This window comes from Psammomys obesus, unplaced genomic scaffold, assembly GCF_907164565.1.
Source record: "Psammomys obesus unplaced genomic scaffold, mPsaObe1.curated_primary_1811, whole genome shotgun sequence".
NCBI lineage: Eukaryota > Metazoa > Chordata > Mammalia > Rodentia > Muridae > Psammomys > Psammomys obesus.
Genome location: NW_026585504.1, coordinates 30,446,617 through 30,460,074, shown reverse-complemented (window position 1 = coordinate 30,460,074; position 13,458 = coordinate 30,446,617). Strand labels below are relative to the sequence as shown.

Sequence of the window (13,458 nt, the reverse complement as noted above, 5' to 3'; positions counted from 1 at the left end):
CTTTCTTTCTTTCTTTCTTTCTTTCTTTCTTTCTTTCTTTCTTTCTTCGTGAAGGCTGTTTCTCAAGAGGCTTGGGTTTTTCATTCTTTTACATGTCTATAACAAAAGAAAGCTACGGACTAACCACCAGAGAAACTAACTCACAGCCGCAGACATCTCCTCTAATTGCATGGACTCACTGCCTCCCACGCGCTGGTAAACGAATTCTCCCATCTGACAGACCGTTCTGCCGTGACGGCTGTCGGACACCAGCCGGCTTTGTGATTCCATAGCTAAGCTGACAGAAGGTGCTTCAAGCCCAGCCATATCTAGCCAATTTACTTGTTTTTAAATCGTATTCTCATGAAGTAGGTATAAGAATGACAGCTTATTGAGTGCTCTCATCAAGGTAAATTAGGCCTGTTTAAGCAACTGAACTAGTAGGCAGTTTGGAAGCAAAATAGGTGTCGCATGAAATCTGAATGTAACTGAGGCGTGTTTTTTCTTCCTACCTGCTCAAAGAGACTTGGGATGTTATTTAAATTACTGAGAAACATAGCATGTAGATCATTCTGTCACGATCACAGATCTGTCACATTAAACCAAGGAAGTACTAAGACAACTTACAGACTAGCAGTGGGTCATAATTGGATTTTTTAAAAAGTTTCATGGACTGGTTGGCAAATACCAGGTCACCAAAGCAGCCAAATTTCTATTGGCAGAGGGAAATTTCTATCAGAAGTGTCGCTAGATGCGTATGTATTTTGCGAGAGAAGTTTTACCACATAATATATGCCTGGCCACCTTCCTCACCCACTTTCTGGTCAACAATTGCCAAGGCTTCCACAGCAGCGGGTTTCCAAGATGGTCCCATTTTCGTTGCCTGATACTGATGCCTACAGTGATAGCCCTGACCTTTGTAACCAAAAGAGAAAGGGACGGTTACATTAATGACAGTGTGCTTTCTTCCAAGGCTTGGTTTTAAACAGCGTGATAGTTTCTACCTTGTTGGCTCTTGGCTCACTTATTCTGGGAAACTCACTCTGAATATTTTCAAGCAGCCCGATGAAAAGGTTTGGTGGCCTCCTACCTTGAGAAGGCAAACTTGAGTCATCTTTTCATGACGATAGCTGAAGCCAATATGACTATGACATCCTCACGTCAGACCCTCGGTCAGAACAAGCTCACCAAACCATTAGTAAGTTTCTGACCCACAAACATTGTGTAAAATGATAATGCATTTTAGGTCTCTAGTGTATGGTGTATAGCAGTTTCCTGAGACTCAAACACCCCATGCTTCAGGGAAGCTCCTTATGCCAAAAGGGAAACAACTCAAAATAGCTTCAAGAAGTCCCTGAAACTGACCAGATTCACTAGGCCAAGAGAAAACAATAAGGGCTGCAGAGAGTCAATATCAGACAAGCCAACCTGCAAAGAAGCAGAAACGGAGCAAATTGCCTGGAAGTTTGAGTCACTTGGGAGGGACAGTTTCCAACCTGCTGAAGATGCCTGCAAGCTGTGCAATGTGCTCCAGGTTCCCTGTGTTTGTGACCTGTCACCACGCTGTAGTGGGCTTTGGTGGTGCAGCTGTCTGAGTCATTTCTGCTTCTGTATCTCTTTGCTCACCCATGTTCCTGTAAACAATCCCCCTTTCCTAGAGAGAAGGTTGCATTTGGCTTAGAAGTCCGAGTACCTGTACTTGTTCAGAAAGGCATCGTATTTGTTTGTTTTTATTTTTTTATTGAGACAGATGTTCTTGAACTCACAGCAACCTTCCTACCTCAGCTTCTGAGTGCTGGGATTATAGGCATGAGTCACCACATTTGCCATCAAGCTCTTTTGGCTTTGTTTCTTTGTTTTTGTTTTACCTGTTACACCTAACCTTCTCACTTATATTTAAACATCTTCATGAAAAGGGCTGTAGGAGCTGGCGTAATTAGTGAGGTCACGGAATCACAAAGACCTATGGCAGCCATTTTGCTGGCAAAAACAGTGTATTTTATTTTTCAAGTCCACATTCACTAGAGAACAAGAGTAGAAGCCTCAGATGCAGTAAGCCTGGCAGAAAATAAGAATCGTCTATACATTAACATTTATTAATTAGCCTTAGTTACCCTGGCTCTAATCGGACAGCAAACAACTAGGCAGTAGTATTTGAGTATTTCACAGGGGCCATATTTGCATACAAAGCCTGACCAGATGATGAAAGAGGCATTTCTGTTTCCTTTACAATTCCACTCAGTGTTGATTTCTTCCTTCGTTTGTTCCACCTCCCAATCCAACCAAATATATCTTATAATAACAATGTTCTTGTTCAACTCTTACTTCCTTGAGGGAGACGAAACATTTAACTCTCCCAGGAGACTCAGTCATGCAGCTAAATTCATTCATTAATTCGGGGGTACTGGTCTCACTAAGTTGGACAGGTCAGCCTCAGCCTTTAGATCCTTCTGCCTCAAGTAGCTGGGATTACAGCTGGACACAGCACCACATCCAGCAAAGCTGATTTGTCTTTTATTATAATACTTTAAAAAAAAAAAAGACAGACCTGATAATTAAGCTCTCAGATCCAGACTCATGGGTACACAATGAACCCCTTAAACTTGTTAAGGGGTTAAGGACAGGCAGTTGGGGATGAGCAGCATTTTGGAGCTCTGTCAGTCCGTTGGACTTGGCGTTGGACATTGTGCCTTTAAACTCAAGAGTTAGAAAAGGCTCTAAGCAAACATCACCTTGTTCCAAAAATTCCCCCCCCTCCAGGAGTGTGTGCTTCCTGACAAACAAGGAGCTGAGGAAGTGAGACAGATTCAGAGAGAAGGATGCAGAAATCACCCAGTTCACAGCCGACTCCAGGTCCCATATGGCAGAACAGGGGGGCCAGGAGAGAGTGCACGCTGGGTTTAAGTGTGTGAATATATGTGCAAGCATGTGAGTGTGCATATGTGTGCAAGCGTGTGAGTGTGCTCACATGGGAGAGGCAGAGAAGGTACTAGATGGGGAGGCTCCTCACCATTTCTCTTCCTTGTCTCCTCCTTTGTCACTTTCTGCTGTGTCATTCCATTCTGGGGTGAGCGCCTCCCTGAGCTGGGCTTTCCTGATTCGTTGCTGATGACAGAGCCATTCTCACTGGGCGATCTGCTGGAGGTAACCATAGCAACAGGGTAGACAGTAAGTTTCAACTGGAACAGCCTCCTCTCAAGGTTATTTTATTTGCACAGTTTATGACTTAAGCCTTTCATTCCGGTCTCAGTGGCGAAGAAGAAATGATGCAGGAGAACAAAGAAACAACACTACCCACACTCACACTCACTGGCTTACAGGTGAGGTGGTTCTGAAGTGCCTTTTACCGGTTGAGGCTCCTGGGACAAGTTCAGTGTTCTCAGCCCTCAGTCTCGTCTGTTTTAATCCATTACCTGTCTCAGCAACTCAGGAGATCGTAAGGACAGCACGCCCTCCCTTCCCACGGCTCTCTGGATGCTGAGTGTTTGGGTCACATGAGCGCCTTTAGCCATGCATAAGACTCGGTTTTCTTTGGCTATCCACCACAGCACAGACCTACACAATTACTACAGATTAAGTCTCCCCATCGTGCAATCTTCACATTGTCAGCTCTGCACACTCCTGACTAGTACCTACTTATATTTCGAAACACTAATTTGAGCCTCACAGTCCTCCAGGAAAAAAACAAACAAACAAACAACTTTTCATTGCTTTTTTTTTTTTTTTCTGTGCAGGGCATCACGCCAGATATACGAGTCTGTTGCCACCTGAGAGGAAACTGCTGGGGCAGCTATTATGTGCCAGGGACTGTTTTGAGCGCCTCCAAACCTGGTCACGGGTCATAGTGATTATCCCTGACTTGGAGATGGCCCACCTTGGTCAGAAAGTGAGAAATGTGACAGCAATGGAGACAAAGAGTGGTTTTCAGCGCTAAGCAAGACGCCCTCAGCCCAGAACACCCTCATTTCAAGATCTCAAGGCGGCAGCCTCAGATAGCAGCAAGTCACAGGGCCTTCGTTCCTTCTTCAGGGCTGGACTCTCACCTCCAGGACTCTGTAGGGAAACGGGCTCCTGCCACTTTGCTGCTTCCAGAGGCGTGCTCTCCCTCAGGCCTCACAGCACACCTGGGGGAAGACTAAGTGAAAAGACTGACCTCCCTGAGTGGACGATGAGAAGGAGGCAAATGCCTAGAGAGAGCCGTGTTCTACTACTGTTAGTTTTCCATATTTGGGAAATACACTCAACTAACTCTCACAATGGAGAACTGGCTGGAATCTATGCCCTTGGTCATGGGGGAAAAGCTGTGTATTCCAGCACACTCCTTTTCCTTCTCGTCATCTTCCGCCACCTGTGTGAACTTAGGATACTCAGTTCTGTACATGTTGGTACCCGTGCTGGCTAGTTGTACATTGACACACAAACTAGACTTCTCTGAAAAGAGGGACCCTCAATTGAGAAAATGCCTTCATAAGAGCTGGCTGTAAGGCATCTTCTTAATTAGTGACTGATGGGGAGGGCCCAGCCCATAGTGGGTGGTACCTGGGTTGGTGGTCCTGGGTTCTGTGAGAGAGCAGGCTGAGCAAGCATGGGAAGCAAGCGAGCAAGTAGCACCCCTCCATGGGCTCTGCATCAGCTCCTGCCTCCAGAATCCTGACCTGTTTGAATTCCTGTCCTGACTTCTTTAGATGATGAATAGCAAGATGGAAGTGTAAGGCAAATAAACCCTTTCCTCCCCAACTTGCTTTTTGGTCATAATTTTAATCACAGCAATAGAAACCCTAACTAAGACAGTATCCTAAAAGTCACCAACAGCGATAGTTAGGATGTCTGTGTGATGAGACAAGCACCTGCCAAGTATGTTCTGTGGAACACAAGAACATCTGCACACAGGAAATGTTCAATGCATTCCTCCTTTGGATGCCTCTAACTGTGGTAGTATGTCAGAGGCTCTGCTCAATTCTGCCTTGGCTTAATTTTGTTTCACTTAATATGCAGCATCTCCTAACTTTTGTGGCTGAAAAATCTTTATCATTTTGTCACATTAGTGCTACAAAGACAATAGGTGGGAAATGTGGATCGGGCATTAATTGAGTGAATGCATAACATATATATATTATAATTATGTACCCAACAGTTATTTGATCACCGAATGCTGGTTGTCAGAGCGACAAAGAGAGACAGAGAGGAGATACGAGCCCTTGAATTGTTTTCAGAATCTGAGACTTAACAGCACCTACTCTCCAACTGGCTTTATTAGATAAAAAGATTTTCTTTTAACTCTGGGGCAGGGGTAATAGTCTGTAGTCTATTTTACATTTATAAGCTGCTTAGTGATTTTATAATATTTTCATACCCTTTCCCCATTTGATCCTGAAATCATTTTCTGATGTTTCTCTCACTCTGAGGAAAGGTGTCAATGAGCACATTTCTGTAGAGAACAATCCAATCTGTTTTATTCTTTGTTCCTGTCGATAAGCCTCTGTTTACAATGAGTATTCAACTCAAAACTTCTGGTCAAAATAGATACATTGTGTGTACAATGTATCTGTGCACACAGCAGGAATAAAGGTACCTTTGAAAGCTAATACATGTCAGCTGTAAGATTGAGACTCAAGGTTACAAAGCACAATGGTCCCCTCCCTGGAGCTGTGGAACTAAGCAGTTCCTAAACAGTGTGGCCCATCACTAATTTAAGAGTCCGTTTCAAATGGCTGTTTCTATGGGGTTGATTACCCGTCAACCATGACCTGGGCCATCAATTTAAACCCCAGCCACAGATGAACAGAATAACATCACCAAGACTCCAGAAAGGGACCTGAGCACCCATCAGGCAGCCACGTGGTGACTAAATCTCAGACCCATTGTGGGAGGGCCTACAGTCAGTCCATAGGTAGCCGGAATGAGGGAACTCGTGTGGCAAGATGGGGAAATCAGAAACCTGAATCATGCTGGGGAGATGGCCCAGTTGGTGAGGTGCCTGCTGGGAAAGCAGGAGGACCGGAGTTTGGTGGTGCATCCCCATAACCTTAAGGTGCTGCGGAGACATGTGCGTCCCTAGGGATTGGTGGCCAACTTATCTACCCAACTGGGTTCAGGGGGAAAAGGAAAGGAGGAGGAGAGCCATAGAAGAAGACACGTGACAGTAACTTTTGGCCTCCACGTGAATGTGGACGCGCGCGCGCGCGCACGCACACACACACACACACACACAGAGACACATATACATTATACATGTACACACTCAGCTGCTACAAATGATCAGATCTACGCGAACAGAGATGGTGGCTCATGTGACAGCCCCAGTCCTTAGTAAAAATGCCATTTTAATGATGAAATAACGAGGCAAATGTAGAAATCATGCTGCATGTAGACACCGCTCCCTTTCTATTTCATAAGCTAACATTTCTTAATAAAAACAAGAATAAATAATTGAACCTAATTGGTAAGAGGTGACTCCTTGCTAACTCAAGAAGTGCCTGTTTTCAAACAAATTTCAAAAATTAATCCCCACAGGATTTAAATTATTCAATTTGAATAGGTAGAGAATAATTTTTTATTCTTCCCAGAAGTGCTACATCAGTATCTTAATTTAGTAATTCTTCCTTTTCAGCTTCTTTTAAATGGGTGATAAGTTGTCAACATAGCTTTATTGTGCTAGGCAAGGATTACAAGAATAATACTTATAGGTAATAGAGTGGATGAGTCCTTCAGATAAACTGTCTTCATGTGTTTCAATTCCGCTTTGCTCACTTCCCCACGCTGAACAGACCTGCAGTAACGGTTCCAACTCTGTTCATACCTCCATGCAACCAAACTTTGGGGGGTCTTCTACAGTGTCTCTGAACTTGACCACGTGACTTGGTTGGACAACAGGAAGGAAATAAACAGGACAGAAACAGAGACTCAAGAAATATTTGTATTTGGGGCTGTTTTTCTGTCTGCCCTTGGACCCTTGGAACCACCTTGTGAAAAACGCCTGGTGGGACTAGGCTGCTGGAACATAAGCCCATGTGGAGAGAGGGCCAAGCGTCATGGGCCACCCTAGACAAGACTGTTGGCAACAAGGCTGTAGCCTCATTTACTCAATTTCTATCAAATGATTGGCATGGTGGTAATTCCAGGTAACATCAACCAGCTTGGATGAAACCAGAACCATCCAGCACAGCTGAGGCTACTGACCCACCCAAACTGGGAGCTGAATCATGACAGTTGTTTTAAGCATCAAAGTTCTGGTGTAATGTGTTACAGGCAAATAGATTACTAATCCTTATGCCTTCAACCTTATTTTTCCACATAAGGTGGAACCCACCCCTCTGTTCTTCTTTACTTCTTTTTAAGGTGCCAAGAGCTCCTAGAATGAAACACAGCGTTGCTGCTTGATTTTTGTGCAGTATGTGTGTATTTGGTATGGACAGTTCCTTCCTCCTCAAATTACTTTGTCTCCTGGCTTCTCAGCTTCTACTCTCCTCGTCTCCCTCTCCTTCTTGTTTATGTTTTCACTTTCCTGTGCAGGCTCTTGCTGATCCCCTTCACCTTTAATCCCTGCAGTGTTTCCAGGGCTTGGTTCTCTGAGCTCTCCTTCTCTATTCTTATCCCTTCCTAGATGACATTGTCCAGTCTCATAGGAGTACAGACCTCTGCCAACTCCCAGAACTGTATTTCTACTCTGAGCCTCTCCTGCAGACTCCAGACTCATATGCTCATATGGTTAATGATTCTCAGCGCTTTCATTTGTGTGCCTGCAGGTGACAGATAAGCTGATCCCCTTCCAGCCTTTGCTAATACAAACGCACAACAATTGCATTTCCAGACCCTGTGGCAGCCTGTCAGCAGCTTCCTTCACAGCCTTTCTTGAGAGTCCAGCCACTCTTACACCGCCAGGTATGCCTTCCGTGCTACTGCCTCTTACCTGGGCCTCCTGGCCTTCCTTCTTCTACCCTGACTCTCTATAGTCTGTTTTCCCCACAGAGCGAACCAGAAAAGGTTCACCAAGTCGAATGTCAGTCCTCTTTTCAAGCCCTCCCATGACTTCTGATCTTTATTTACAAAAGAAATCCCAACCTGACTTTGGCCCCTAATTCATGACATGATCAGCTAAAAGCAGCTTCCCTGATTCATCTGATGCGATTTCCTCCCTGGTGCACACCAGCCTTCTTAACCGGATGGTTTTTCTTCAGGAATGTCAAGAATTTCCCTCCTCTGGGCTTTACAAGCCTACTTGGAGCATTCCTCCCCTAGCAAGCTCCTTGGCAGACTTATCAGGCCAGTGTTGTCTTTTTCAAATGGCACTAATCAGTAAGGTCCTCCCTGATTTCTTATCTAAAACAGAACCCCCTCTCCCCCTCCCCCCCTGCTCTCTCCTTACCAGATTCTAAGTTGCACATAAATAGAAAGTTTGTCTTGTTCCCTGGGCTAGGTGCAGTGTCTGGTAAACAGCAAACAGACAGATCATATAAAGGGAAAGAGAGGAAAGGGAGGCAGGGTGGAGGAAGTGTTTCCAGCTTCCATAGTGCTTTTGAAGCAAGGGAGAATGGGTTCCTGAAGAGTGTTGCTTCAGCTAACCAATGGACCTGCCATTGGCTTCACTGCCTCTTTATGTGGCCATTCCAAAGACTTTGTAATGAGTCTCCCAGCCTCTAGCCTAATCCTTCCTATCTGTCATTTATATTGCCTTGAGAAGGGTTCTAAAGTATGGGCCAGATGTCACTGTTCCTTGGAAGAGTTCTCAGTAGCTTCTCACAGCCTGCCGAATAGGGTCAGCCTCTTGAGCCTGGCAGTCAAGGCCATCCATAATTCTAATTCATCTTCTGCTTTTCTATTTTACTATGTCCTAAGCACTGTGAAGTGGTTCAACCACCGGCTGAACTCCGGGAAATTCTGTGTGCAGAAGTCCATACTCACCTTGCCTCTCTCCCTGCTCCAGCTACCCATTCCCACCTGCTCCGCCCCCTCCATCCTTGGAGGTTCAGTGCACCAGCACCACTGTGTGTCTGATGCCTGGACAGCACTGTGGGTCTTGGTTGTCTCTGCCACTGTGCTTTCCTCAGACCCCACTGTGGCTACCACACATTGCCATGCTTGCTCTTCCATCATCACAAGAACCTTGGGGGCAGAAATCAACCCAGTACATTTTTACAGTCCTTCTAACGCCAGTCAAAGAGCTCTGGTTATCTTTCCATTCTCATCTCTCTTTTTTCCATTTTCATTGCGTACACGGCGTGCAAGAGTGTGTGTGAGTGTTTGCATGTGTGTAGCCACAGGTGTGTGTGTGTATGTAGAGGTCTGAAGTTAGTATCAGCCGCTGTCCTCAATTGCTTCAAAGAGCTTTGCTCATAGTAAAAACGCAGCATATGACTCTGCCTGAAAGCAGTAGCTTTACTGGGACATTGCTGGAAAAAAACAAACCACCATGAATGAAAGGCACCGTGTTCTGAGGTGCTACCAATGGGTGACATCAGAGCCAAGTGTATGATCATAAATAGAAGGGCTACCTCTCCACTACTGAGGCTGATCAACCACGAGGTGGCTTGCATGTGTCGGGCATTATGATTCTCATCTTCTCTCTTGCTCTCCTTTTCAATATTCAAATCAAGCACCAGGCAGTTTTAAAGAGAACAGTGGGATTCACTCGAGGGCACAGCTCTCACCGTCAGTTATTTCTCTCGTTGACAAAAAGACGAATCTGGCCCATGCCTACCTCTTTCTGGTTTCAGTGGACTTAGCTGTCTTGATGGTGCTCCCATCCTGTGCCGTGTCTCTCTCCTGAGGAGTATCTCTGACAGGTATGGGGAGGACCACCGTTTCCTGAGTCACAGGGATGACCTCCTCATCTGCCCCTTGCTGGCCCAGATGCTGCTTGGCGTAGTCAAAGCCTTGCACGGGCTGTGAGGAGGAAGAAGTTTTAGTCATATTTCTAGAGAAGTTTATTTAATGTTGAGAAGAATCAGACAGCAAAACACATATGACGGGACCGAACCCAGCTTTCTGGTGTATGAAGGTTAATTCAAATCTGTAATGTGATTTGTCTTGCAAAATCAGGATCCATGCTAATTCTACTCCCTGAAGAATCTCCAGAGGTAAGATTTGTTCAGAAAAATGAAGAGAGGAAATGAGATGTGATCCCGTGTTGGATAGGGGACCTCTTTCAAGGACTCTACACCACTCACTTTAAGCCAATAGATGCTGCTTATTGTAAACAGCTCATCGTGGATATGTTAATTAAGATATTGCAGGCCCCACATCATGTATGTGGTTTTCCCAAGCCAGCAAGACTAGAAACTTGAACTTTTTCATCTGAGAAAGGCCTTCTGTTTTGGTTTACACTCACCCCTTTGCATAGTAAAGCAGAGCACAGATCGGAGAATGGTACGAAATATGTCACCTAGTGTGACTATTCCTGGAAGCTGCCCCTTTCTCTCCAGGTCCACTGTTTCTGACAGGCCTCCAAGGTTATCTTCCTTTAAACCTGTGTCTGCCTGTGTCACTTCCTCGTGAGAAGTATTTTGTGGCATTCACATCCTTTACAAAGTGTGAATTCAAGGCCTTTCCCATTTGGCTGAGCTCTATTTCCGATGCACTCCTTCTCAGCTACATAACTCCACATCCCCTATTGTCTTATTCAATTTTGTCCAAACAACACTAACGTATGCTAGGTACTGTGGTGGGTGCTGGAGTTACAGAAACGAATGATAACTGGTGCTGACCCTCAAGGACCTCACAGTTTCAGTCCCCAGCAATGTGGCCAGCACAGCAGAGACCACACTGTATAAACCACAACACTGCATGCTCCCTGTGGTCTCAAAGGTGGGCATTACCTCGAGCCTCAGTTTATAAGGAGAAGCTGGAGGTGGGAGGGTTAAGCCCTATACTTCAGGTCACACAGCTGGTCTGAGATGGAGCCAGCATTTGAACCCAGGACTATGTCTAACCACTATTCATTGATTCGCCCACATCCCTCCTTCCCCTCTGTAGTCACTATCTCTTTTGGGCATCATTTAATGTGCTTGGCCTGGTTTCTCTGACACTATGGGCTCACCTGTGAGGAATGAGAAACCTCCAGCAGCCATGACTAACTAACTAAGTCAGTGATGGGACAAGATGGCTCTGTTTGCATCTTTACTCTCTGCCTGCTGCTCTCTCTCTCTCAATTGGACTTTTACTTGTCACACATTTATCCACTGGATACTTCTGAAGTCTGGGTCACTTACCAGTGTACAATTTCCTAAGATCAACCAATGGCTCCTCTGATACACACTGGTAACTTCTGACCTCAATAATACAGTGTCACTCATATCAATTTCATACATTTCCCAAATAAAAATAACACTTTCTACATTGGGGATATACAGTTTAGTGGCAGAACACTTGCCTTGCGTGTACAAGGCACCGGGTTCAATCTCTAGTACCACAAGACAGTTATATTACTCTTTAAGACAAAAGTACACAAAACAATAAAAGTCAACTTGTCTGTGATATTTATTCCAGACCAGGCATAGCTTAAAGCAATTTACATCTGTTAATTCACTTCATCTTTACAACTGCCTATCCATAAATAGTGCTACTGTCCCCCCCCCCTTTTGACTGATGGAAAAGTTGAGGCACAAAGAGGTAATATAACTATGCTGAGCCATATAGATGGATAATAGGTGAGAAAGAGGCAAAAGCGGCTGTTCCCGTGGGATGAACAACCTGTCCCAAGCAGTTTGTGTGAGCCACCACAGGCCCTGCAAGGTCTACCCTGCATCTGTGTGGGCTCGAAAGACTCTCCTTGAAGATGCCTGTTCCTCGTATGTTCTCTTTAGATGAAGAAAAAGCTGGGAGGGAAGGCTGCAGATTCATTGACAAAGAGTGAAAAGGGGTGACCTAGGAAGAAAGGAGGTAAGGAGGCCGGGATACCCTGCATTCGGAAGCCTGGCCGGCAACAATAGCAACAGGGTGTGCCTGTGTACCTTGTCTCTGAAGAAGCTGTATCCTCTCTCTGGCCTCAGCTCCCAGAAAAGCCTCGCTTGCCTTCTCTGCTTAGCATGCTAAGTATATTACTGAGTCTTAGGAAGGGTCCCCAGGAGCTCCTCTGGCTTTGCAGGCTGCATTCTAAGGATGCAGTCAAGTCCCTGGGGCTGTCTGCCTTGGCTACCGATTGGTGGCCACGGCTGGCTAACTTTCCCACTGAGCCTTGCCCCTTGGCATTCATTGAATTCTGCTCACACTTTCGATGCAGCAGCTCTGTCTCTCAAACACTGCAGTGTCCCTGACTCTCCCCCAGCAGGACTGCGGTGCCAGGCAGTTCCACTCTGCTGGCTTCCTGTGACAAAGGGGCTTTGGGAATTAAAGTGTCTCACCCAGCCTCACCTTGGGAGAGACAACCAGCTGAGCCATACATGGGAGCACAAGCAGGCAGCTCACGGGCTATGGCTTGATTTTCAGCACCAGGTAAGGATGTCAGGAAGCACAGTGCCCGGGGAGAGGCACATGGATGGGGCTGTGCAGAGCCACCAACATCTCATCAGTTCTAGCTCTGGAGAGCTTTCCAGCCAGGAGGGACACAGCGCATCTCGGCAGATGAATGAAGATTTTGGTTTAGCTCAGAGCTTCCCTTTCCAACTCCAGTATGGCGTGTTTTGCATTCCTGGATTCGGCTCTGATTCTGGTAATTACTTGTTATGTCTAAAAAGACGTGGCAAGCAAGCTCAGATGGAAATGAAATATTCTGTCTTGGAGCAGTCTCATTTTTCACAGCTCGGCAATTCCCAGTGTACCCTTCTCTCCAACACCCCACTGCGTCTGGAAAGCAGGTGCCTTATGTCAACAGACAGAGAACAACGTTCTTTTGGGGGGGGTGTTGGTGCTTCAGGAGACAAGACTGTCTAATCAGGCTCCAGCTTCCCCCACAGACGGATCCGCTTACTGTGTAATAAAAGTACCTTTGATTTCTTATACTCCAGTGTGCTGTGCTCATGCAAACAGACCAGGGGCCAGCGTGAGCCCCCGAGGACCAGCTCCATGGCTGACACAAACTGAAATGTGTGGGGAGTTAGAGGGAGTGGTAACTTGCTGTCCTGTGTCTGCATGGCCAGATGGAGTTTAGAAGTTCAGAGCTGGAGGCAGGAACCCTGCCAAGTCTCTGAGTGTGGGTGGGTGGAGAATGTGGAAAAAGCTCCAAGAGGGCTGGGGAGATGGCTCAGTCGCTAAAGTGCAATAATGAGTTTGGATCTCCGGAGCCCATGGAAAAGCTGGGTGCAGCGCCATGTATGTATAAACCCGGAGCTGGCCGGGGAGGGCAGACGGGCAGGTGCTGAAGCTCACTGACAAGCCAGCCTGGGTCCATTCAGTGAGCTTCTGGTTCAGTCAGAGACTGTCTGGAAGTCATGAAGGATGACGCCTCACCTGCTATAAACTTCTGGTCCCTTTACGTACACCCACACTAACAACACACACACACACACACACACACACACACACACACACACACACACACACACA

General features: G+C 46.0%; 1 protein-coding gene across 4 annotated transcripts in view; it reads right to left on the bottom strand.

Annotated features, from left to right (window-relative positions):
* Kiaa1549l (KIAA1549 like) overlaps nucleotides 1-13,458 on the bottom strand; it is a 242,520-nt gene that overhangs the window by 58,235 nt on the left and 170,827 nt on the right. For 3 of the 4 annotated variants that reach the window (XM_055599549.1, XM_055599552.1, XM_055599556.1), the window contains exons 12-13: nucleotides 9,677-9,861; nucleotides 2,990-3,117 (exon numbers count right to left, since the gene is read on the bottom strand). In XM_055599549.1, coding sequence (XP_055455524.1) covers nucleotides 2,990-3,117; nucleotides 9,677-9,861 — 313 coding nt within the window. The remainder of the gene's footprint in view (nucleotides 1-2,989; nucleotides 3,118-9,676; nucleotides 9,862-13,458) is intronic. The other variant, XM_055599559.1, reaches the window with a different exon arrangement.